Here is a 25,066-nt window from a genome sequence, read left to right as displayed (position 1 = left end):
TCGGTCATCTTTTGTGCTTTTCTTCCTGGAATATTTGACGGTATTATTTTAAAAATGGGCTTTATGAGATACTTTTCACAGTAAAATCTACTCGTCTCAAGTGTGCACTTTGAACTTTGGAAGGTGCCTGTATTTTCCAGCCGCCAGCAAAGTGCAACAGAACATTTCGAGCACCGTGACTGTTCTCTGTGCCTTTGGCTCTGAGCCACTTTTCTTAGTTTCCAGCAGCCGCAGGCCCGCTTTCAGTCACTGTAGCTTTGCTTTTCTGGAAAAGTCACGTGAACGGAACCCTGCGTAAGGTTTCTCACGGCTGCTGTCTTCACCTGAGCATGGTGCGTCCGGGGTGCGCTCGCGCTGCCTGTGCTGGTGCATCGGAGCGTGCTTCCCGCGTGTTGTGTGGACCTGCCCGTGGGCGGACGGACGTTCTTTGGGTTCCCAGTGCTTGACCGTGAGGAGCCGAGCTGCGGTGAGCATTCCCTGGGCACATGGAAGGTGTAGGCCTCACTCTGCGAGAAGCTGCCACGCAACTTTCCAGAGTGGCTGTGCGTGTTGTGCTCCTGCCTGCCATGTGAGAGCAGCCCTGGTTCTCCCACATTCTCGCCCGCACCTGGAATGGTTAATCTTGCGAGGTTTAGTTGTTGTGGTTTTAATTTGCGTCTCCCTTTTTTTTTTAGCCATTAAAATCAGTAAGCATCATAGAGAGTAAAGAAAACGCCTCGGGTCTCTGGGGACTTGGGGAGGAAGAGTGGATTCTCTGGTGTGAGCATTTCCAAGGCAGTTCACGGAGGACGTGGACAGAATGCCATGAGGGGCGAGGGAGCATATCGTCAGGGTGCAGAAGCGAGGAAGTCCTGTGTCCGTCCTTGGTGTCTCATTCTTTTTCCTCTTTGAGCATGAGAAGATACTTGTTGAGCACCATTCTCTGTGAGAAAAAGGGTGGAAAGGGTCATAGCTCAGAAACCATCCGGAAGAATCTGGTTACTGGGACTCGGACGTGTTGCTCTAGTGACAGAAGGTTGTGCCTGCAGCTGCACCGCTTCTTGCTGGCATCTTACTCGTCAGGTGAGAACATCTTTCTGGGCAAGATAGTGTCTGCCGGGGGGGGGGCATGTTCAGACCTCACAGTGGGCTAGGTGCCTTCTCCTTGCTTTATGTGATTGCCCACGTGACCCCCCATAGGGGCTGAGGGTTTGGAAACCTGTATGTCCCAGGCCATGTCTGTGTTTAGCACAGGGGTCCTCTCCTTAAGGTACAAATGACAAATTTATGTCAGCCTGAGGTCTTTTGGGGTCGTGAGTAAAGCTTGCTGACATTGGGCCGGCTGCATCTCCCCTGTCCCTGAAGAATGGTTATCTTGGACGAATTTTGGTCATCGCCACTGTTGAAAGAGGATGGGCCTTGAGAAGCATGAGTGACTGAGTGGGTGTTACCAGGTTAATCGGTGCTGGGGTGTGGTGGGGGGGGGAGCAGGTGCTGGGGCGCAGCATTGTGCAGGTCCACAGGCTGACCTGGCTTTGACCCAGATAGCAAGCAACTCTCAGGGACACCTGCCTGTCTTTCCCACCAGCCCCAGCACTAGAGAAAGAGGGAGCTTGTTTGTGCACCTGGATACAGTGGTGACTGACTCACTCTCCAGTCTTGTATCTTAATTCTTAATATATTCTTATAGAAATACCAGGTTTTAGTCATTGTGATAGAGAGCTTTTTTCACAGTTCATGTTCGGAAATCGGCACATGTCTTAAGAGCCAGTGATATGTGGTTCTCGTAAGCCTCTGTTGTGCTCTCACTTTGTCTCAAGCGCTGCTCAGCCCTGGGTGTGCTGTCCTGCTTCGTTTCCATATTGGCCCACTGAGGAGGGGGCCGTAGAGAAGTGGGGGGGCCTCGGGCACAGACTGGATCCTGATCCTCAGTCAGGATATGGTGCGGTGTGTGGCCTGCTTTCCTGCCTCCTCTCTCCTGTGGTCTTCACAGCAAGGGAGGGACATGAGCCACCCCTTTCAGGCAGGAGAGGTGCGATTTCACAGTTTAAAATTACTGGAATAAAACCACAATTCTAACCCATGCTGAAACCAACATTTTGAGGACCATCTCAGTCTGGTCTGGTCAGGAGAGTGGAACCACAGTGGGTTAGAGGGACGGTCACTGTGCAGAACTCCTGAGCTCTGCTAAGAGTGACTGCAAGGCCCAAGGAGGTAGGGTGGCCCCTTGGGATGAAGGAGAGCCCCCAGGAGGACAGATTGGGAGGCCCCCTCCTTGGAGCAACGGGCTAGCTCAGCTCCTTGGAGAGCAGGGAAGGTAGCTGGTTTAGCCTGGCCAGGGCACAGGCTATCGGGAGTGCAAAGGGTGGTGGCTCTCCTTGTGCAGGCGAGTAGCCTGGGACTGCAGAGGGAATCTGGATGCTGGCGTGGGCATTGGGGTCACATTGAGAGGGCTGTGTGCAGGTTATGGGCAGGGTGGAGCCTAGAGGTTGTCGTGGGTCCTTGGAGCTCCTCCCGTTCTCACCCCAAACTGCACGAGGGCCCCTTCTGCAGCCTTGTCCCTCTGATGGCTTTCTACCGAGACAGCCGTGAGGGAGAGGTATGCAGAGGGGTTCTGCCTGGGGCCATTTGTGGAAGTGCCATTGGAACTGACCAGTGGCACGAGGACACTGTGTCCCTCCAGAGAGTTCTGTACTTGGGAGACTGGCTCCGTCTCCGGAAGAACGAAGAGCTGGGCCTAGCAGTGCCCTGTGGAGGGCCATGAGGACATGAGGCTCCTCACACACATGGAGGAGGTTTCTGGCACGCTCTGTCTGTGCCTGGGTCTGACTCGTGAGGGGGCTGCGTGAGTGCACACGGAGCCAGCAAGACACTTTGTTAACAGAAACAAGCATCTGGGCTGCGGAATGAGCAGAGAGCTTTTTATTTTTGAGGCCTCTCACTGAGGCCAAAGTGTAGGTTCCTGCACTTGGAGCACCTGGCGTCTCCCTCCTTGCCCAGTACACTTGAGGTAGGGGGCGCTATAGTGTCACTCTCGAGCCCAGAGGTGACTTGGTCCCTTAGTGTGCAGCCCTTGTAGCTGGCTGCTCCTGGGAAGGCTGGTGGTTTGAAACTTGCCAGAGAAAGCACTGGAGTCACCATGAACCCCGCAGCCCTAACCCCAGACCATACGAAGCTCCACAGGAGCCCCCCAGCCAGACTCCAGTACGTGTCTTGGAAGTGATGGGGAAGCCTGCCCAGGCTGCATGGGCTCCCTGTGGCAGGCCCCAAGGCGGGGGCGATCAATGGAAAGGCTTCCCTACAGGTCACTCTTGAACAGGCGAGGAGCCCCTAAGAGCAGGTGGGGCTGCATGAGGTGGGTACCTAGGGGAGGCGCGTAGGCAGAGTGTGGGCCCTGTATTCTCAGAGCTGTCATTTCTTTCCTGATTGCACTGAGCTGTGGCTCAAATAGGCAAGTCTCCCTGCTGGTGCCCTTTGGGGGCGCAGATTTCCTCTGCCACCTTCTCACTAGAGATGTAGCCCCTTCGGGTGCTCTGGCTTCAGGCAGGGTGGCCTGTTGACTCCCCTCTGGGCTAGGACCCAGGTTAGTCTGCAGCTCTCTGTGGTACCTTGTGAGTCACCAAACCCCATTCTGGCTATTGGCAATCAACCATCTATCACAGCCGCCTTAGGGCTGAGATTACATCCCCCTGAGGTCACAACCTGAGCCGAAACCATCAGGCGGACGCTGAACTGACTGAGCCGCCCACGCGCTGGCCCCCCGCCCGCCAGTCTTCTTGTGTGTGATTTCCGTGGGTGGGTGATTTGTCCTAAAACTGAAGTGAAAGGGGGATCTTTTAGAGCACACTTACCTGCCTGTGTTGACAAACTTATTTAAAAGACAGACTTGCTGGTTTAAGTTGGGGTTGGCTCCAGGGGCCCTGGCAGGGCTGTGGTTGGCCTGAGGGAGGCCCTCGGGGCCTGGCCTGCTCTGGGCTGTCTTGGGAGGGCAGAACTCTTGCTGCTAGGGATTCTGGTTTCTGTTTTTTAAGGGAAGCCAAACCTTTGGACCCTGATGTGCACCGCCCGGTGTAGCAGCGTCACTTGCACTCGGCACATCTGTGCCAGCGTCTGGCGGGCGGCTGTCTCTCTGTGACAGGCCAGCCCGTGCTGCTGTTGTCTGGCTCCTGCTGACGACTTCTCTGCTCTCCCCGCCTCACCCACCTTTTCTGTAGGTGACAAGGCTCTTGATGGCTATAGTAAAAAAAAATACGTCTGCAAGTTGCTCTTCATCTTTCTCCTGGGTCATGACATTGACTTTGGGCACATGGAGGCCGTGAACCTGCTCAGCTCCAACAGATACACGGAGAAGCAGATCGTGAGTGTCCCGAGGGGTCGGGGCCTGGGGGCGGGGCGGCACTGAGGACATCTGAGGAGGTGGCCCCGAGGCCTCCCTTCCTCCAGGAAGCAGTCCTGCCCACCGAAGGGGCTCTTCTCCTGTGCAAGGTTCTTCTGATAAGGTGGCCGTTTCTTTTCTTGCTCTTTCTTTACAACTTCCCTGCAGTCTGGGGATTTGCTGTGGTTCTAGCCAGATGCTGCACGAAGCCCGGGCTGAATGTGATGGGTGCCTTGGGCACTCCTGTTTCCTTCCCTGCAGTGCCAGGCTAATGCCGGGCTAATGCCCTGGCACAGACCCCTTCCCCTGGTGGCCTCTTGTACAGCTTTCTGTTTCTGACAAGGATGCCACCAATGGGTGGTTTCAGAGCTGGGGCTGCAGATGGGTGCGCCCTTGCCTTGCTCCCAGCTTCTGCTGCCTTCCCAGATGGTGCTGGTACCTGGGCTCCTGAAGCCTCTCAGGCTTTGTAACTTTAGCCCTGTAGCCTCTTGGGAGTAATGATACTTTTATGTTTTCTGCAGTGTTGCAAAGTAACAGTTTCCTCCGTCCAAAAATTTAACTTACAGCAAGTAAAAAAAAAATACCCTAGGGAAGTATTGGTATTTACCCAATAAGAATTATGGTGTCTGCCATGGACCAAGCAGTGTGCTGGGAGGACCCTGGGGACATGGTGACCAGAAGCAGACGTGGGCCCTGCTTTTTTCTAGTGAGGAGATGGCATTATCCAGCCCACAGATAGAGAATTATAGCTGGGGCCAGTGCCCAGGGAAGGAGGTGCGTGGTGCCCTCTGGGACCCCACAAAGGGGGTGGCTAGTAGGGAAGGTCCCCTGGGGAGGACATCCTGAGTGGGCACAGAAGGAGGAGTTAGCTAGGGGATGAGGGCAGACAGACAGCAGGTAGCACTTGGCCAGGGGCACGTGCAGGGACTGCAGAGCCAAAGGGGCAGCAGTGGCTGGAATTGAGGCGAGGACATGGGTGTGTGGGTAGGGCCTTTCTCCCGAGACCAATAGGAAGCTGCACAGGAGTTCAGCTGCGTGGTCAGGGAGCAGATGAGTTTCAAGAAGGCCACTGTGTCCCCCTGCCCGGGGACGGTGTAGACCGGGGGGTGACACAGGGCTGGAGTTTGGCCAGTGGTGAGGGGAAACTGAGGGCACAGAAGCAGATGGACAGAGGGTAAAGCCGCAGTCAGCAGGGTTTCTGGAACTCACTGCACTTTCTTAGGGCCTTCCAGTCAGGGTCCACCCTGTTCGGGATAGCAGTGAGTCCAGCTTGCTCACACATGGTACCACGGATAGGTGAGTGAGACGGGCAGTGGGGATGAGGAGGACATCTGGCTAAGTGCCACTTAGGTGCGTCCCACAGGGTTGTCTCATGGCAGAGCTGGAAGGAGACGCTTTGCTTCTTTGATGGAACTGGTGTTTTCATCAGAGTGGCCTGACTCCTCCTGCAGGGCACAGGCAGACTGGAGGAGGCTTCCCGAAGGCTGGACGTGTGTGTACTGTTTCCCCATGTTGGCTCCAGTGCTCATGAGCTCTCTGTCCTCTTGTCTCTCCGGAACCCAGGGCTACCTCTTCATCTCTGTGCTGGTGAACTCCAATAGTGAGCTGATCCGGCTCATCAACAACGCCATCAAGAATGACCTGGCCAGCCGGAACCCCACCTTCATGGGTCTGGCCCTGCACTGCATTGCCAACGTGGGCAGCCGCGAGATGGCCGAGGCCTTCGCTGGGGAGATTCCGAAAATCCTTGTAGCTGGGTATGTCTCTTGTGTGAAGTAAGTCAAGTATGTAATTATGTAAAGAATTTATCGGAAGAGTTCATCTGCCTGTCTTAGGTGGTGGGGGGCCCATATGTCTCGGTGCCTCCACTCATACCGTTGCTCCCCCAGTAACACCGGGGTTTTCAAGATGATGAAAGAAGAACCCTGCCAACCACAACCAACCAAGAAGGGCCGCAGAAGAAGGGATGCAGTCGTGCTGTGGTGTGGCACAGGGCCCCTTCTTGCCCTTTCTCAGGAGAGTTACCGAGGAAGAGGTCCAGCACTCAAATCCCGAGAATTCTTAGAAACCCACTTCCACCCCCTTGAATTTGGAGAAAGGCCACACAGCGCTGAGCAGGTGGCTCTGGAGGAGTTTGAGACCATGCTGGGCTGTTCAGTGCCATGGGGTACGGCAGAGGCGGGGTGCTGCTTCGTGTTCCAGGACTCTGCTGAGTTGGGAAACTAACCCAGGGCCCACACCCTGGTGATGCATCTGGCTCAACAAGGGCCCCAGTCCTGGGCACTTCGTCAGGACTTGGGGGACCAGCTCCTCCAGGACGACTGGCAGTGAGCAGACCGAGGCCACAGCGCTCTGGGCATGGATGCCAGGGATACTGCCTCATATCCTGCAGTGCACGGGATGCCCCGCCCCAAGGGTCGGCTGTACCTTGGGGGCGAGCCCTGGCCTAGACGAGTGAGGGCAAGGGCTGTGGCCTCATAAGCCCCGGAGGAGTGTCCGAGGCATGTGCTGCCAGAGGCAGACAGGCCAGGCTGGAGGCGAGGCCCCAGAGGACTGTGAGTGGGGAAGGCTCACAGATAGTGTGCCAGCAGCAGGTCGTGCACTGGAAGGGACTGCAGAGCCGAGGAACCAGGTGGGGGGCCGAGATGATGCCATTCCATGTCTGCTGATGGGGTCTGCAGGGCACGGCGGGCACCCCGAGAGTGAAATTACCAAGACGGAAGAGGCTCAGGTTCGTCTGGAAGATGCCTGGGGAGGGTGTGGGCTCAGGGCCTGATGGTGCTCTTTCTTCCTCCCCTGTTAGGGCTGCTCCAGGGCCTTCCCTGGGCCTCTTGCTCCCTCTGGCTGTTGCTTGGCCTCTTCCCCGTTCCTGGCACATACCAGTGAACACGTCTGTGTATTGCCTGCCTCCGCCCTCAGAAGACAAGCTCCCTGGGGCCTGAGGTTTTTGTCTGCTATGGCTGTTGCTTTATTTCCAGCATTTGAACTGTACCTGGTAAATGGTACTTGCTTGTTAAATACCTGTTGGATGAACGAGGTGTAAAACAGACAGAGGTAATCTCTGGCAAGTATTCAGATGATAATTCAAGAACCTTCTCCTGAAATAAAGGATGGACTGCATTTGCAGATTGAAAGGACATAGAGGGTGCACAGCACGGCCCAGCCTGGATGAACACGGATGTGGATGGGTGAGAAGAGAGGCCTGCTGCGAGAAGACAGCTGAGCCATGTCTGCGAGTTACCAGGCCTGGGGGCCTGGGTGGGGCCATGTCTAGCTGAAGTGTCTTGTCAGAGTCAAGGTCACAGAGTCAGGTCACTGCGCCAGAACTGGCATGTTGGGGACGGGACGGTAGGGCTCAGTTGGCACTCAGAAAGAGAAGCTGCCCAGGTCCTGGGCTCTGGGCCCTGGCCTGACACAACTGAAAGTAGGCGGCGCTCTCCCTGGCTTCCCCAGGGATGCTGGGTGTTGTATTTCCAGTGCGGACGTCAGAGCCGTGTGGGGACGGCGGGGCGGGAAGGCTCTCCTGTGCTAGTTAGGATGCGCTGTTGCAATCATAGAGACACACTGGCTAGTTGAAGCCAGCGCGGTTGTGCCATGAGGCCTGCAGGGTGCACTGCCCTGCTACTCCTTGTGAGGAGGGCGTGGGGCCAGAGACGGGCATGTGTCTGTTGCTCCCCAGTGCTTTTAGCATCCGACAGAATTTTTTACTAAGGTAATTTCTCTTTGGAGTAGAATGGGGAGCGGTGTGGGGACTTCTCATGTTGGGTTGGACTCATTTAGGAATGAGAAAGCTACCAGGGAGGTAGATGGTAAAGATAGCCCCAAACCCTCAAACCCTTCTCTTCCTTCTGCGTGGGACAAGAGCCTCTGTGGCTTCGACCCATGCTCTGGGAATGCTGACTTGTTCTCTTCCAGACAGCCTGCACCGGACTGCTCGGTGGTGGGCTGTTGCTTTCCCGGCGGCTCAGCCGAGTTCGGCTGGGGTAGGGGGAGGAGGGATAAACAGAGCATTGGGAACATTGTCTGCCCTCAACCAATGTTAAAGCCTGAACAGGAAACCCTCCAAATGCCCCTCTCCTGGGGTGTCTGCAGTTGCTCTGACCTAGCTTCTCAGTGTTCGCTGCGTTCCTAGGACGCTGGGCTCCACAGTGCAAGAGCCCTACTTTTCACAACCATGGTTCAGGGCGAGACGGAATCACCAGGGGAGTTTTGTGGCAGTGCAAGGCTCTCTGAGTGTGTTAGTAAGTGAATTGTAAAAAAAAAAAAAAAAAAAAAAGTCACTGTAATCCAAACAAAGAGGAACATTCGTTGACTATGCTCCATCTTGCATAGCCAAGGTCATATTCAGCAGTTGGGAAAAACACCAGAACTGACACTTCTGGAGATGAGCGACTTCCCGGCAGGACTCTGCTGCGGATTGTCTTTGAGGTGGAGTCAAGAGCAGGTCTTCAGTGCAGTCCCCCGTCTGTCACTGTCCAGACGCGGCACGCATAGAGACCTCTCACAGGAGGGGGCATGACCTTGAGCCCACGGAGAGGGTGAAGCCACCTGGTCTGCAGGTTGCTCTGGGCTATACTCTGTGAGGCTTGGGGCCATGCTTAGCTTGTTGGGGCCACAGGGGGTGCGGGGTGTTCTCGAGTGACCACCAGTGTCTGTCTTTCAGAGACACCATGGACAGTGTGAAGCAGAGTGCCGCCCTGTGTTTGCTGCGCTTGTACAGAACGTCTCCTGATCTCGTCCCCATGGGGGACTGGACGTCCCGAGTGGTGCACCTTCTCAATGACCAGCATTTGGTAAATGCCTTTGGACTAGCGTCCGTGCTTGCCCCACCGAGTAACCATTTCCGGAGTCGCCATTGTGAAAGCAGCTCAGTGTGGCGTCTCATGATGCCGGGGGGGAGACTGCCGCAGCTCAGCCCATTGAGCATGTGAGCACTTGAGGGCCTCTGTGGCTGGGCGAGGAGCTCCCCCCTACCTGGGGACGGGCCAGTGCAGACATGGCCTCTGGCCCACTGCATAACTCGTCATCGGAAGGGCCTCCTGCAGGCTTGGGCTGCGCAGGTGAATGAGACAGAGATCAGTGTCTTCTAGAAATAACCTGTCCAGGGAGGGCATTCCACATGGTATGCTTGTCTGGGTGGGGTGTTGAGGAGGGCATCCTGTGACCCCGACCTTAGTTCCGGCATGGCCATTGCACAGGTCAGGCCCGACTGTCCTCCCTGTGTCATAGAGAAGGACAGGGAGGCATAGGGTGACTTGGTGGTAGTGGTTAGACGTGGGACACGGGAGTTGTCCACACTGGAAGAGGCACACAGGGACATGACACCAGGAGGCAGGGTCAAGTAAGAGGAGATGTTGGGCACAGTGGCTTTGTGTTGAGGGAGTTCTAGAGTATAAATGAGAGAATTGAAATTCAACACAGATTTTTCCTGCTGAGGAGGTAGGTATGAGTATGTTAGCTGGTTACTGTGTTTTTTCCCAGAAAGGAATCTACCTTAAAAATTAAATTAACAATAGGGGCGCCTTCAGTCGGTTGAGCATCCAGCTCTTGATTTTGGCTCAGGTCATGATCTCCGGGTTGTGGGATCGAGCCCCGTAGCGGGCTCCGTGCTCAGTGAGGAGCCTCCTTGAGATTCTCTCTTTCCCTCTGCCCTTCATTCCTTCTCCCTCTCCAAAAAAACAATTAATTAAAAATAAATGATTGCGGCATGCAGATTTACAGGAGAGCTGGTGGCTGTGTCGGCACACTTGCTGCGCTGTGGCAGCCCCGTGGGCTGTTCCCTCGTTGTCGCGGCCCACGCTTCCTGGGATGTTTGTGTCCAAGCAGGGCAGCCCTTCTGCAGAATGGAGCGTGGTCTGTGCAGCCATGTTGTAGGGAGAGGGGAAGCCCCTGGGCGGCGGCGTTGGGCGTGCACGCCGGGTCACTCGGTGCTGCTCGGTTTGCTCAGGTTCACACTCTGCCCGTGCAGTGGGGAAGCCATGTGGGAGGCTGTGAGGCTTGAGGCCACAAGTTGCCCTCCAGGCAGACCCTAGGAGGCAGGGGGACCTTTTCCACTTTCGCACATATGGAAACTGGGGCTCAGAGGGCTTCAGTGGCTTTTTGCAGATGCAGAGCTGAGCCAGGAGGTGATGAAGGCTCAGAGCCGGGGCAGCTCAGGGACCCTGGCCACACGGCCAGCACGTGTTCACAGTTGGCGCTTCGCAGAGTGGTGGCCGCGAGGGCGCCTCTCCTTTGACACGGTGTGCTCCTGTAGCTGCAGCTGTGTGGTTTGCTTTCACAGTTTAATGAGCACGACTGTGTCTCACCAGCTGCACTGCCGGCCACCATAGCCCAGCTCGAAGAGGGGAAAGAAGAGGGGCTGGCCCAGCCGGACACAGGAAGGCCAAGCCTGTCATCCTGCTTTTTCCATCTCTGCTCTTCTCGGCATGTGTTCTGCTTTCTTGGCGGCTGTCCCTTATGTGGTTGTGGCTTCTGTGTCCTACATCTCCTGGCTTTGTCACTAAAGATGGCCTGAGATTTGGCTTTGTCTCACGGTCAGGAATGCCCAGGAGGAGAGTCAGCTGGCCATGCAGAGCCGGCAAGCCCCTGTATGCCCTGTGTTCTGAGAGCAGGGGAGGAGCCTGGGGGTCTGCGTGGGGTAGGGTAGTGCACCGTGGCCAGAGGGGCAGCACTGGGGGCCATTTGGGCTTCCCCTGGTCTTCTCACACTGCCCTTCCTACGAAGACTCCTGCTGGGAGAAGCTGTGCTCGGGAGCCAGCGAGTCCCAGACAACTCTCGTCAGAATATGGAGGCTTGTTCTATCCTCCCGGTGGGCCAGGCTGAGCCCCAAACTCTTAGGAGCCCTGCTGAGTGACTCTGCCCAGGTGGAATTTGCATGTTTACAAATACTGAGTTTTGTTAGAGCTTTCTTGGGAGGGAAACTGGTTGGTACTTGTTTTGCTCACTGAGAAATGGACATTGAGGCCAGTTAGATCCGTTTCTTTAAGGCAGCTCCCAGGTTGTCGTTAGAAAGCTGAAGGAGCCGCTCAGCTGTGGCAGGGAGCTCACTCTCATCACACCTTTGTAGCTGCAGAAACTGCCGCCCTTGTCCCACCTGCTCAGGAGCGAGGTGGAGGAGGACCAGAGGGATTACACAGTGATCCGAGTGGCTTCCTGAACTTTGTGTCTTCATTGTCAAACCTCGTTCATTTGTTTTATCTATTTCATATTTACAAGAGAACTTCTTAAGCAGTATCTTCTTTCAAGAGGCACGACTTGGTGGGAGCAACTCCTAGTTGTTTTGGGACCATAGCAGAGGTGTCCCGTGTTGCGTGGGGGGGGGGGGTCCCTGTGCACTGAGGCCAGGCACTGCGGGGGGTGGTGCTCTGCAGGAAAGGGTCTCACCGGGGCCTGGGGTGCTTCAGGGACCAGCATGGCAGGGATACGGCCTGGACCTCTTTTCAGGAAGGGGAATAATGAGCTCTTTCAGTTGCTGTTTTCCACAGTCTCGCTTTTGGGTTGTAAAGATTCAAAGGATTCCAAAGGTAGTGTCTCCCTCCCCAGGCCCTACAGAGTGGTGTTTGTTTTTTTTTTTTTAATTTTATTTTTATTTTTATTTTTAAGTAATCTCTATACCCAACATTGGGGCGCAAACGCACAACTCCGAGATCAAGAGTTGTGTGCTCTACTGGCTGAGCCAGCTGGGGACCCCTACACAGAGTGATTTAAATTAGGGGCAGCAGTGAGCGCAGCTGACCCTAGGGCCGGACAGGTGGCCAGACCCCGAGGAAAGCATTAGGGCAGGTAGAGACTCGGGCGGAGCTGTTGCTGCCCTCCGCTGGCCTCCACTGAGGCAGGGATCTGGGCCACTAGTATTGCTGGGTGCCCAGGTTCTCAGAGAGAAGCTCCAGAAGGAAAATGACAGACATGTGCTATCTCAGTTTTTAAAGACACTGTGGGCCAGTCAAAGTAGTTCTGAATCTGGCCCAGGGTCTCCAGGTTGTTGCTCTCGGTTTTACATTTTATCTGGAAAATGAGTTTACAGTGAGAAGTCAGCATCAGGCATGTTGGCTGTGGTCACGGTGTGTATTTGTTGTGTGTTTGCTCCAGGGCGTGGTGACCGCCGCCACCAGCCTCATCACCACCTTGGCACAGAAGAATCCTGAGGAGTTCAAGACCTCTGTCTCCCTGGCCGTCTCCAGATTAAGCAGGGTAAGTCTGTTGATGGGGAACGGGTCTCGGGGTGCATTTTTGTCTTAGTTATTTTATTTAATTAACATATTAGATTACTGTTTAGAATGCAAGATATTCGGCTCAGTTTGTAAATTCAGGACTGAGAATTTGTCTTGGTTAGGTATTCATTGGGTTTTCTTTCAACCTTTTTGCCCGCTGAGAAACGTCCTGTCCGTATGGGAAAGGGCCTCGAGTAAAGCAGCGCAGCCCACGGTCGTGTCAGCTGAGTGCTGCTCAGCTGGGTGGGGAACAGGGTTGCTGGTGGTGCCCCGCACTGTAGGGAGCCCTGACCTCATTTGGGTGGCCTCACTCTTTTCTTTCCTTTGCTGCCTGAGCATGTGTCCTTCACTCAGACATCCAGCTGTGACTGTGTCCTGAGTCGTGCACAGGGACCCTGCGGATGGCATGTGTTCTTTTGTGTTTGATGCGTAGAGCTCCACCCTGGGGAGCTGGCGGGTTTGTTCTGTGTGCCGTTTCTTCATGTTTGATGCTGTGTAGACTTTGTGTGAATGCACCGCAACATACTAACCCGTTGTCTTGTCTGACACCGAGGCGGTTGGGAGTGACCCGCTGTGAGCAGCTCGGCTGTCTCTTGGCACGTGCGTGTGTGCGTGTGTGTGGATGGCTGGGGGACTGTGCCTGGAGGTGGCATCACTGGGTCAGGGAGTGGCAACGGTTCACCTTGAGGGCACCAGAGCAGCTTTTAGGCAGCCGTACCGACTGGCTGTTCTGCCAGCAGTGTGCAGTTCCCCACGGCTCTGCGTCTTGGTTTTAGATGTAAACCATTCTGGGGGGAGGTGGCAGTGTCTCATTGTGATTTAAATCTGCATTTTCTTGATTATCATCCGGGGTGAGCAGCTTTGCATGTTTGTTGCTTTTTTGAGTGTCTTTTGTGAAGTTTCTATTAAGTCTTTTGCTCATTTTTCTACAGTTACCTTTTTGTTGTTTTGTAGAAGAAATTCTTTATATATTTTAGATATGAGCATTTTGTTGGTTACGTTAGGTTGAACCAAACTGCCCACAATTTAACCATTATTGGTCTTCAAAAATGGCATCTTTGTATGCTTTAGTCTGCTCTGTGTTTAAGAAATCTTGTCCTCGTCTGTAACTCTCTTGGTGAAGTCTCCTGTGATCCCAGCTTCCCCATTTCAGTGCGCTAACCCTGTCTTTTATGGCTCGTGGTTTTTGTGCCCTGTCTGTGGAGTCTGCCCTGTTCTGTGGTTTCAGGTTGACAAGCTGCCTTGGCACTGGTTTCTGTGTGTACCAGTTGTCCGGGTGCCACTGCTGAACAGCCGCCCCCACCCCCCAGCAGTGCCACCTTGGCCATAAACCAGTGGGCTATGTCTGTGGCCCCTTCCTTGCTGTCTCTGTTCACCTTGCACGGTGGCATGCTGTCTTAGGTACTGGAACTCCATGTCCAGTGCAGCATGCTCTCGTATCTTGTTCTCTCACCCCCAAAATCCTGTTGGGATTGTAGGTCAGTTTTGAGAGAATTAAAATCTTTACAGTATTGTCTTTGCATCCATGACCATGGTATCCCTCTCCGTTTATTTGGAGAGTTACTTTAATTTTTCTCACTCATGTCTGTAACTTTTTGAGTAGAGATTCTTTTATCTGTTGTTAGATTTATCTTTATACAGTTTATTTTTAAAATGGTATTCTTCATGATATCTTTTTTTAAAAAAAGATTTTATTATTTGGGAGAGAGCAAGCATGAGTGGGGGGAGCAGTAGAGGGAGATGGAGAAGCAGGCTCCCCACTGATCAAGGAGCCCGATGTGGGGCTCGATCCCAGGACCCTGAGATCAGGACCTGAGCCAGTGTCAGATACTTAACCTACTGAGCCACCCAGGCGCCCCTCAGTGATGTCTTAAAATGTGTTTTTTTTTTTTTTTTAAAGATTTTATTTATTTAACAGAGAGAGAGACAGCCAGAGAGAGAGAACACAAGCAGGGGGAGTGGGAAAGGAAAAAGCAGGCTCCCAGCGGAGGAGCCTGATGTGGGGCTCGATCCCATAACGCTGGGATCACGCCCTGAGCTGAAGGCAGACGCTTAACGACTGAGCCACCCAGGCGCCCCTAAAATGTGTTTTATAACTACTCTGTGTTGGTTTGTGTAAATGATTTTTGTACATTGATCTTGGAGTTGGCAACTCTGACAGACTCACTAATCCTATTATTATTATTATTATTATTATTTTTTAAAGATTTTAATTATTTGTCAGAGAGAGACAGTGAGTGCACAAGCAGGGGGAGCGGCAGAGGCAGAGGCAGAGGGAGAAGCAGGCTCCCCACCGAGCAGGGAGCCTGATGTGGGGCTCGATCCCTGGACCCTGGGATCCTGACCTGAGCCGAAGGCAGACGCTCAATCATCTGAGCCCCCCAGGCGCCCTCACTTAGTAATCTTAGTAATTTATGTGTAGATTGCATTAGATGACCTTTGTCCTCCGTCATGCCTGTGGACAATGAGTTTTCTTTACCAGCCTGCATTTGTCAGTGTTTCCTGCTTTCTGGCTCCCACTCAGCCCTCCACACAGTGTGTACTATGAAAGGGGATTTTCTTCCTGGGGAAGTCTCCCTCCTGCCCTCCCTCCTGTCAGAGGGGAGTCTTCAGTGTCTTACCATGACGAGTAGTGTTTGCTGGTTTTGTTGACGTTGGTTCCTTTCTGTGTCTTGCCTGACGTCTTTATCTGTGGGTTAAGTGGTGGAGCCATTTGAAAGTAGGATTTCTTTGTGGAACATTTCTTATTTTGGATAAAACTTATTTAATAAGTTATGGGCCTTTATATTTTCTGTCCTTTCATCAGTTTTGGGTAAGTTGCATTTTCCCGATGTTTGCAGATTTCTCTAAATATTCAAACATCTCTGCATGTTGGGGTGCGGGTCGTAGTGCTGCCCCCTTCTCGGTCTTGCCTCGGGGTGTTTTTGCCTTCTCACTTCCCCCATGAGCCTGTCGAGCTTGATGACTTCTGACCTGGTGGCTCTCTCTGTTGTGTTTTCCTCTCTGGCAGCTTTCTGTTCCTGTCCTTGTTTTATTCCCTTTACTTTCTTGGGTTAGTTTGCTGGTCCCTTTGTGTATCTTTGGGGTGAATTCTTCCTTGCTTTTATTTTGTATTTGTTTCAAATGTGTGCATGTATAAGCTGTAAGTTTCTTAGCATGGCTTTAGCTGCGTGTGGCAGCCTGCGTTGGCTCCTTCTGTCCTGCTCCTGTGCCTGTAGGCCCTCTGCTTGCTCTGCTCGTCCTGCCCATGCTTCCCCAGCGCCGAGCTCACCTTCCTGCAGGAGGGGCCACGTCCTGAGCCTGGGCCGCTGTCTTGCAGCTGAGGGCGGGGGTCAGGGTGAAGCCTTCCTGAACATGCTTACATATGACCTAAAATGTCACACCTGTGAGCTTTGTTGGGTGGTGCTCCTCTGACCTCCATGACATGGGGAGGGGGTGAGGAAGGCACTGGGCTGTGTGCTAGTGGAAGTGACATGTCTTAGGGCCAGTCAGGTATTAGAAGGTGGAGGGAGTGTCTGCCCTGGCAAGGACCCTGACGGCCAAGGAGATGGAACCATGAATGAAGGAAGCTTGCTGTGTGGCCTCAACAAGCTCATGGCAGGGGTTGGCACTGGAGGGCTGTGGGGGTACGGGGCTGGGTTCAGAACACCATCTTCTCCCTTCTGAGGGGACCAGGGTTCTCCCTTTTGTGTTTTATTTGCGTCCTGGTCCACAAAGGAAAGATTGGGTTCCCAGTGCAGGTGCTGTTGAATTCGGTGGTATCGCGGGTTAGTGCCTGCAGGGTGGGGTGGCCGTTGCAGAGCAAGAGCATGATGCCAGTGGGCATGGCCTCGCTGTGCTCCTTCACCTCCAAAAGAGAGAGAAGTGTATTAGGTATACTTGGCTCATCGAACAGAACTGTTTCTCAGTTAGTGTGTGATCCAAGGACCACACTGGGGGCTGGAGTGACACCTGCCTGCACCTGCCCATGTTGTCTTACAGATCGTGACGTCTGCATCCACAGACCTTCAGGATTATACCTACTATTTTGTCCCGGCTCCCTGGCTGTCTGTAAAACTTCTGAGGTTGCTACAGTGCTATCCACCCCCAGGTAACAGCTGCGTAGCAGAGACTTCTCGGTGGTGGGGGGTTACTTCCGTGTCTTAGGGTTATGTCTCTTGTTTGTTATCTTTATAAGTCTTTTCCTGGCGCTGGTTCTTGTTCTGTGGATCATTTATGATGCTGCCACACATTTTGGCTTTCCCAGAGCAGCTGGTACAGAACTCAGAGTTTTCTTACGGTTTGGGACGGTTTCTGCTCTTAGATAGTATCAGATCTGTGCGGGTTTTTGAAACAGTCTTTTTCAGTAAAACTTGAAACACTTATAAACTTTGTATCTTAAGTTGTTAATAATCTGTATAACCTTAATGTACACACTGGGGATATTTTTCTGTTCGTGTTTTATTGCAAAATGTTACATTTGACTAATATGGTAAGTATCTCAAAGTAGAACTTCTTGGTTGAAGTATGTAGATGAAATTTTTTTTTTAAAATATTTTATTTATTTATTAGAGAGAGAGAGTTATGAGAGATAGAGCACGAACAGCTGGGAGAGGGAGAAGCAGACTGCCTGCTGAGCAGGGATCCCGACGCGGGGCTCGATCCCAGGACCCTGAGATCATGACCTGAGCCGAAGGCAGACGTGTCACTGACTGGCTGCCCAGACACCCAGTAGTTGAAGATGTTGATAGATCACTTCCAAGTTGCCCTTTGCAAAGATCGCTTGTGGTTGTAGCCTTTACATTTTAATCTAACTGGTGTTTATACAAGATATTTGTTAGGTACAAGTAATTCTCCTTTACTAAATATCTTTCATACCAAAGTATGAACTGCACACCTGCAGCAGAGCCCTCCCTTGAGCTGGAGCAGCCCGGCCTCCCTGATGGCCCTGCTCCTTCCTGTCTCACTCCTACTGCCCCTGGCTGCCCATCCCTGCCTGGCGGCCATCCCACTTCTTCACTCTGAGATCGCATGTGGATGTGAGTTCCTCATCTGACCCTTTTTTCAGGCCATAGGCTCCAATTTTCTTGTGTCTGGCCCCTCACCCTCTGGCCTCTGTGCTCAGGCCCTGGGTGGCTGCTCCTTGGGTGCCCTGCTGGTCCCCCTCCCGCGCTCGTCCACAGAGTTCCGCTCTTCTCTCCGATGGCCGGGTTTGCGACGCCCTGGAGGTGCTAGGGATTTTGGTGGACAGGTTGTTTCTGATATTCTGATATTTTTGTTGCTTTCTTATTCCTTTTTTGTCTGTTATTTCTTTTTTCTGGTTTGATGAGAACTTTAAAAAGTTTCTTTCTCTTTTTGTTGGTTTTGGTAACATTTTCTCTGTATCTGTTGGGAATGAAGGTGGAGAAAAAGATTTTTTGCCCCCGTCTTTCACACTTTTATATTCTGTGTTTTGTCTGTGTCTCTGAGGTTTTATTTTCTCTTGATTTGTATAATCTGTATGCAGTGAAAATGTTGTGTATCTTATTTGCATTAAAATGTGTGGTAGTTACCCTGGCTATTAAATCCTCTCATTGTAAGTGGCTCCACAGTTGGACCAGGAACTCGTACCAGCTATCTCCCTGCCTGGTTGTGAGGTGGTGCGACTGGGAGGGGCAGGTGGGTGTGGGGAGCCCCGCCTGACAGTGCTCTGTCTTGCCCAGAAGACCCTGCAGTGCGAGGTCGCCTGACCGAGTGCCTGGAGACGATTTTGAACAAAGCCCAGGAACCACCAAAGTCAAAAAAAGTGCAGCATTCCAATGCCAAGAACGCCGTGCTCTTCGAGGCGATCAGTCTGATCATTCACCACGATAGGTGGGTGGGCAGTGGGCGGCGCTCCTTCCCTCGGCCTTTCCCCTGAGTGTGCTAAAGACGCACCCCTCTTAAACATGTGTGTGGGCCCTTTCTCGTTGATGTTAGGCCTGCTGGGTATCATTGAGTGCTTACCCGTTCCCCAAGGCTGACACCTTGCCTCTGCCCTCCTCGGATGGGTGTGGGCTCCTTGTGCAGTCTCTTTTCCTCGCTCTCCTCCAGCACTTCGTGCTCTCTCTGGCCTCAGCACTTCCGCACTGTTTGCTGTGGTCCTGCCTTTCCCCGAGGGCCTTTCCTGTCCTCCTGGGCACCCTGATCCTGCCTGGCTTCTCCCATAACCTTACAGGAAGGACGAGGGTGGGTGCCTGTTAGCTTTCCTGCGACACAAAGCCACACTCAGTGTTGGTCTGAGGGCTTTATGGGGGGTGGTGGAACGGCCATGTGTGTCAGTGCAGCAGAGGGAGATGGTGGACAGCAGGGTGGTTTGCTTCCTTGCCTTTTCTCTTCAGCTCCCATAGTCTGACTTCCTGCCTGTGGCCTTGCGAGTGGTGCGTTGTTCTAGAGTTCCCAATAGCATGATGGTGTGGCTCCCAGGAAGGGCTGCGGGAGATGCCACCTGGGTCTGCATGACTGCAGACTGCTGCCCACCATCCAAGGTGGTGTGGGGGCCCAGGAGGCGTGGCAGACCCTCTCCCAGCCATCTTCCACCTCAGTGTTTCTGGACAAATGTAGTTTCTTGGGACAGAAAGTCCTACTGAGAGTCCTATGTCAGCAAGGTTGGGAACTGCTAAAAACAAAAGTTTTGATGTTAGGGGAAGCCCTTTGGTCTTTACTGAAGATACTTAAAGAGCGACAACATCATGAGGGCAAAGTCAAGAGTAAGTAGCAGTGTAGCCAGAACTCCTTGGGGAGCGGTATTTTGGGACTCGCTGACCTCGCACCTCTGTGTGCGCATGGCCTCTCAGAAGTCTTCTCGTGGGCAAGGCCTTTGTTTAGCCATTCGCCAAGGCTTGCTGCTTCTGGCTGAGATGACCTCTCTGGACCCTTGGTGAGAGCCCTAAGTGTTCCCTCTGTGAGCTTGGCACAGAGGCTCAGGAGACGCTCGGTTCTGCATGGTGCTTCTGTTGTCACCAGCTCTTTGGAGTTGGTGGAATTCTGCATATGAGGTGGCAATGAGTGGAGCAAGTGCAAAACTGGCCTCAGGATTTACATTCAAGGCTTCCGTTGTGGGGGGCCCCAAGGTTTCCCTTCAGCAGCGTGCTGGCCATGAATGCCACCTGCCATGCTGACCTGTGAGTGGCCCTGTCTGTGAGGTGCGTGCTAAGGAACCCCACCCACCCTGCTTCCCCTGTCCGTGCAGTGAGCCAAACCTGCTCGTCCGCGCCTGTAACCAGCTGGGCCAGTTCCTACAGCACCGGGAGACCAACCTGCGCTATCTGGCCCTGGAGAGCATGTGCACGCTGGCCAGCTCCGAGTTCTCCCACGAGGCAGTCAAGACACACATCGAGACAGTCATCAACGCTCTGAAGGCAAGTGCTCTGTCCTCTGGGGCTTGCACCCCCGGGTGATTCTTTTCTGTCTGCCTGTAAGGTCGGCTCTGAGCACACAGTATTGAACATCCTGTTATTCACAGAGCCGGGTCACGGTAGATGTCTGAACCAGTGCAAACAGTTCTTTTTGGTAGAAAGGTAAAATATTTTGTCCTTGTCTCTGAGTGAACTCACCCTTTGCAAAAGAAAATTCACCTTTCTTAAGGAATTGAAGTTCCAGAGTTGAAAGAGCCAAGTTGAGGTTACCTGCTCCCGTTACCGGCCTTTGGGAGTCTCCAGAGCAGGCTCTGCAGCTGTCCTCCCACAGGGGGACCACGGTGCCCCCAGTGTTACCGGTTGCTGGATGAAGTGTGCTAGGGAATGGAAGGCAGGTGGGGCTGCTGCGGAGCCCATTGGTCTGCCCAAGCTTGCAGTTAACAGTAGGTCTGACTCTGTCCCTTTGTGTTTTAGCATTTTCGGTGTGTGTTTTGAACAGGAGGCCACATGGATTCTCCTGGCCCTGGTTTTGGTGGTTGTTATCAGTTACTGCCAGGAGTCAGAAAGACTTACCCTTGCCTTCGCCCGTTGCTTGGTGGTTCAGCTGTGCTTCCCAGGCTGTCCTGTGCCGAGGAGCAGCAGGGGTCTTACTGCACTGCAGAGGCTGACAGAGCAGGTCTGGGGTGGGGCCTGAGAGCGGCACTGTGATAAGTTCCCAGGTGACGTGGAAGGTGACAGTCCGTGACCACATAGTAGAGAGGTCTCTGTTCTATCCCCAGGGATGCATCTTGATTTCGGGCAGTCCAGAGCTGCTGGGCCCGATTGTAGGAGTGAGGGGCTCTGCATGAGCAGAGTGTGTCGGGGGTCCCTGGATCTAGATGGGGAGTAGGGAGAGTTCGCAGTGAGCGTTGGGACGGAGTAGGGGGCCAGAGCCACAGGGACCTGGCCACCCTGCCCAAGGTCTGCTTGAGCCACTTTTCACACTGTGCCTCGTGCCCCCAGACGGAACGAGACGTGAGTGTGCGGCAGCGGGCCGTGGACCTCCTCTACGCCATGTGTGACCGCAGCAACGCCCAGCAGATTGTGGCTGAGATGCTGAGCTACCTGGAGACGGCCGATTACTCCATCCGAGAAGAGATTGTGAGTCCCATGGCCTCCGTGCTGCCAGCACAGTCTTCCTTTCCTTTGTGTGTGGTTCTGTTCTGGCGCTCTCCTGGGAATCTGCTCGATTTAGGGTGAGATTCCTTCACTTTAGCTTCCCATCAGCGTTCTCAGTGGAGCCTTTCAGTCTTTCGGGAATGACTTTAAACAGCCTGTGCGAACAGGGACCCTCACAATGAAATACTTTTGCAACTCAGGTGAGCACGAGTTCTGGTTCCTGTGGGCAAAAGCCTGCAAGTTTGAACCTTGGAAATACTGGTTACATGCTGGGCACGCACTCCTTCCTCTCTGATATGTTGAGCGTAGCCACCGTTTCCCACCTTGCAGTCCTCGTTTCCAGCCTTAGGTCATCAGCAAAGTGGGTGCACACGCCAAACCCCTTTTCCGAGTCCCACACATACTGACCTGGGGAAAGGCTGATCGTGATGCAGAGTCGGAGTGCACCAGGTTCCAGGGAGCCCGAGGCCAGCACACAGGGTCCTGAGTGTGTGTTGTGATTCACAGAGGGCTCATTGTGAGTCTGTGTGGAGAGGTCAGTTGCCAAGGTCAGAGACCCTGCAGTGTCTCCCTCCTATGAAAAAGTGTTTGTTATTTGTTGTTCTGGAAAGCAAAGTGCAGCTGAGGCCTCCTGGAGAGCCCTGGGGAGCAGGTGTCTGGCATCAGCTCACCACGAGTGACTCCCAGGATTGCTCCTAGGCTGCTGTTCGGTTTGGAAATGACAGGCTTGGAGCTTCTGAGTATATGTGGCTCTCAATACAGTCGGACACTTAGATTTATAAGGGATCACTTATTGATTGGTTGTGGCCCCTGTGGCCAGGCTGGGGCAAGTACTGGCTCTCCAGTGTTAAGTGCTGTGGCTTAATTACCATGTGGTCATGCCTCCGTGGGGAGCAGAGCTGCCGTGGAGAAGAAGGTCAAGGAAGGCTTCTGGAGCCGGGCTGATGCCCGGCCAGGAAAGGGGGCTCGGGCGTGTCAGGGGAGCCAGGAGGGACGGGGGAGGAAGCTCTAAGAACAGATGTGCAGGGAGTGTGGGGTGAGTGGGGGAGGAACAGGGGGGAAGATCCAGAAACAGATGTGCAGGGAGTGTGGGGAGGAACATCCCAGAACAGACGTGTAGGGGAGCGTGGGGAGGAAGATCCCAGAAAAGAGGTGCAGGGGAGCGTGGGGTGGGTAGGGGTCATGTTTGGAGTGTGGCACGCAGCAGGGCTGGGGCTTGATGCCTGTGCGGGTGGAGCTCATTCTGGGGACTGTAGTCACGGGGGCACCGTTCTCCTCACTGCTGGGTGTGTTCTGGTTTTTAAGGTCTTGAATGTTAGCTCTGTGTTGGCTCTTACTCCTTTTCAAATGACGAGTGATGTTCCTCGGTCAGTTAAGTTGAGTGAGGAGTAAGAGCGACCCCAGTCTCCGGGTCAGTGCTCTGTCCATCCATCTATGCAGCATGGCATGTCCAAGGATGTGCCCTGGGGTCGGGCTAGCTGCTGGGCATCCACACCTGGATGCCCTGCTCACAGGGAGAGGGGCTTTCTGTCCACAGGGAAGGCAGGTCCTAGGCAGGATGGCAGACCTGCTTGTAGTGTGGCTGAGGATTGGTGGAGGCAGGGCTCTGGACCCCGGCAGGGGGTGGGGGGCGGCTTGGGAGGCATTGTCATGGGGTGTAGGGGGACAGGTGAGCGTGGCGGGACCAGGGCATGTGTGGCAGGGGCAGTGAAGATGCTGGCCCGTGTCGTGGTGCTGGGGGAGGCCCTGAGTGCTCAGCTTTGGGGAGAGTTGGTGTGGATCCCGGAGGGTGGGCAGAGCAGATGGATGGTGGTCCAGGCTCCAGCAGGGGCTCTGGAGGCACAGTTAGGAGGGTGAAGGAGTGGGAAGGTGGGCTGTGAAGATGGGCAGCTGCATGAAGAACAGGGTCTGGTGTTGACAGCTGATGCTGTTCAGGGGGCTCAGTGTCCCAAGAAGGTGACTGGGGGAGGGGGCGAAGGTCTGCTTTTGGACAGCCTGGTGCTGTTGTCCTGGGGCAGTGCGTGAGGTCCATAGAGCCCTCTGGAATGCGTGGGGATACATGAGTGGGTGGGGTCTCCCATGAAGACTAAAGGGGAGAGTGTTAAGAAAGGCCAGCCAGAGCAGGAGGAGACCTAGGGGCCTGCTGCTCTGAGGATGGGGTCGCTGGGAGGAGAACCCGTGCCAGGGCTGCCTGGGCCGTGGTCAGATGGCAGTGCAGGGCGAGGTTGGCTGTGCCCTCCTGTAACCATGACCTGGCCCTCCAGTGAGTTTTCCTCGACCGTGTCCCACCGAGTCTATTCTTAGAGGGCAGTCTGGCTTTCCCCAGTTAGGTCTGCAAATCTTCAACCTCCTGGGCTCCATTGAGAATTTGGTGGAAGCTTCTTGCACACCCACGCTTTGGCACGTGTCCTTCCGAAGTCCTGGAGTTGGTGTGGGGCAGCACGCGGTGCTGCTGCTGCTGCAAGGCCCGGAGCACCTGCCCTGAGCATCTGCCCTCTGCAGGTGCTGAAGGTCGCCATCTTGGCAGAGAAGTATGCTGTGGACTACACGTGGTACGTGGACACCATCCTGAACCTGATCCGGATTGCCGGTGACTATGTGAGTGAAGAGGTGTGGTACCGTGTCATTCAGATCGTCATCAACCGGGATGATGTGCAGGGCTATGCTGCCAAGACGGTGTTCGAGGTATGGTCCCGATGCCCCCCTCTGGATAAAGCGTGGGGTTCTGGTGGGTATTGCTGGCCTCCCTTGTGTCTCCTACCTGCTGTTCTGAGAGGTCCCAGCTCACGCTGTGGACACCTCCTTGCTGGAGCCTCATCTCCAGTACATGCGGGGTCTCCATAGCGTGGGTCTCGGGCTCTGTGAGTGAGGGGCGTGGGCCCCCAGGAGGATGCTGATGTGCACCTGCCCCCACCCGGGGCCCAAGTAGAGCACAGCTCTCGTTCCAGGGCTGGGATTGGCCACATCTCTGCCCCTGGGGCTTCCCTGACATACCTGCAGAAGTGGTGGGAAGGGAGGGGTGCGTACAAACGCCAGGACGGTGTCCTGGGAGCTCTGCTGGAAGCTCGTCACACTAACACACGGAAAGCCACCTGAGTTCCGTGTAGTGTTGGCGCATCACCACGACTCCGAGGCTTTGCCGTGACGACAGATACGTCTCACCTCCTTGACCTGTGCAGGGGCGCCTGTGTGTCGGGCTCATCGTGCTCACTGTCTTACAGGCTCTTCAGGCCCCGGCGTGCCATGAGAACCTGGTCAAAGTGGGTGGCTACATCCTGGGGGAGTTTGGAAACTTGATAGCCGGGGACCCGAGATCCAGGTGAGAGAGCCCCTGGGAGTCGGGTGAGTGTTGTGTTGTGATGCGGGCGCTGGGCCTCCTGGTTCTCAGCTGACGGCGGAGTAGAGGTGGGCAAGTGTCCTCACTTGCGTGTTGGGATGGCCAGAGCAAGGGCACTCTGCTCGGATTACTACTTCCATCTTCCTTCAGGCTGTACAAGAACAGGGCCCTGGTTGATTGGGGGGAGGTTTGCGCTCAGTCAGGAATTGGAGGTACGTGCCTGAGGGCACACTCTTCTGCTTTACAGGAGTGGTTCTGGCTTAGTGTGGGTCCGTTTCCCAGAGCCGCTTCTCGCTCACCCTGCCGGTGAGAGGCATGGGTGCCCGGCGGTGCTCATGGGGCGTTGGGAACGAGGGGTGACGCGCCCCCGCCCTGTCTGTGCCCTGTCTGTGCCCTGCAGCCCCCTGATCCAGTTCAACCTGCTGCACTCCAAGTTCCACCTGTGCAGCGTCCCCACCAGGGCGCTGCTCTTGTCCACCTACATCAAGTTTGTGAACCTCTTTCCGGAGGTGAAGACCACCATTCAGGATGTGCTGCGCAGCGACAGCCAGCTGAAGAACGCGGACGTGGAGCTGCAGCAGCGGGCTGTGGAGTACCTGAGGCTCAGCACGGTTGCCAGCACCGACATCCTGGTAGGCCCTGGCCGCTCCGT

General features: G+C 54.3%; 1 protein-coding gene across 10 annotated transcripts in view; it reads left to right on the top strand.

Moving 5' to 3' along the window:
* AP2A2 (adaptor related protein complex 2 subunit alpha 2) overlaps positions 1-25,066 on the top strand; it is an 84,228-nt gene that overhangs the window by 44,949 nt on the left and 14,213 nt on the right. For 2 of the 10 annotated variants that reach the window (XM_040639687.1, XM_040639686.1), the window contains exons 1-12: positions 879-1,062; positions 4,194-4,336; positions 5,918-6,129; positions 9,018-9,147; positions 12,443-12,544; positions 16,546-16,654; positions 18,246-18,396; positions 19,754-19,922; positions 20,922-21,059; positions 23,580-23,762; positions 24,299-24,396; positions 24,815-25,046. In XM_040639687.1, coding sequence (XP_040495621.1) covers positions 894-1,062; positions 4,194-4,336; positions 5,918-6,129; positions 9,018-9,147; positions 12,443-12,544; positions 16,546-16,654; positions 18,246-18,396; positions 19,754-19,922; positions 20,922-21,059; positions 23,580-23,762; positions 24,299-24,396; positions 24,815-25,046 — 1,836 coding nt within the window. In that variant the 5' untranslated portion in view covers positions 879-893. Of the gene's footprint in view, positions 1-878; positions 1,063-4,193; positions 4,337-5,917; positions 6,130-9,017; positions 9,148-12,442; positions 12,545-16,545; positions 16,655-18,245; positions 18,397-19,753; positions 19,923-20,921; positions 21,060-23,579; positions 23,763-24,298; positions 24,397-24,814; positions 25,047-25,066 lie in introns of those variants that run through there. The other 8 variants (XM_040639694.1, XM_040639693.1, XM_040639692.1 and 5 more) reach the window with 5 other exon arrangements.

The sequence above is a fragment of the Ursus maritimus genome, unplaced genomic scaffold (assembly GCF_017311325.1).
Source record: "Ursus maritimus isolate PB19 unplaced genomic scaffold, ASM1731132v1 scaffold_23, whole genome shotgun sequence".
In the NCBI taxonomy this organism is placed as follows: Eukaryota; Metazoa; Chordata; class Mammalia; order Carnivora; family Ursidae; genus Ursus; species Ursus maritimus.
Note: the sequence above shows the minus strand (reverse complement) of the source record. Positions and strands in the feature narration are given on the sequence as shown.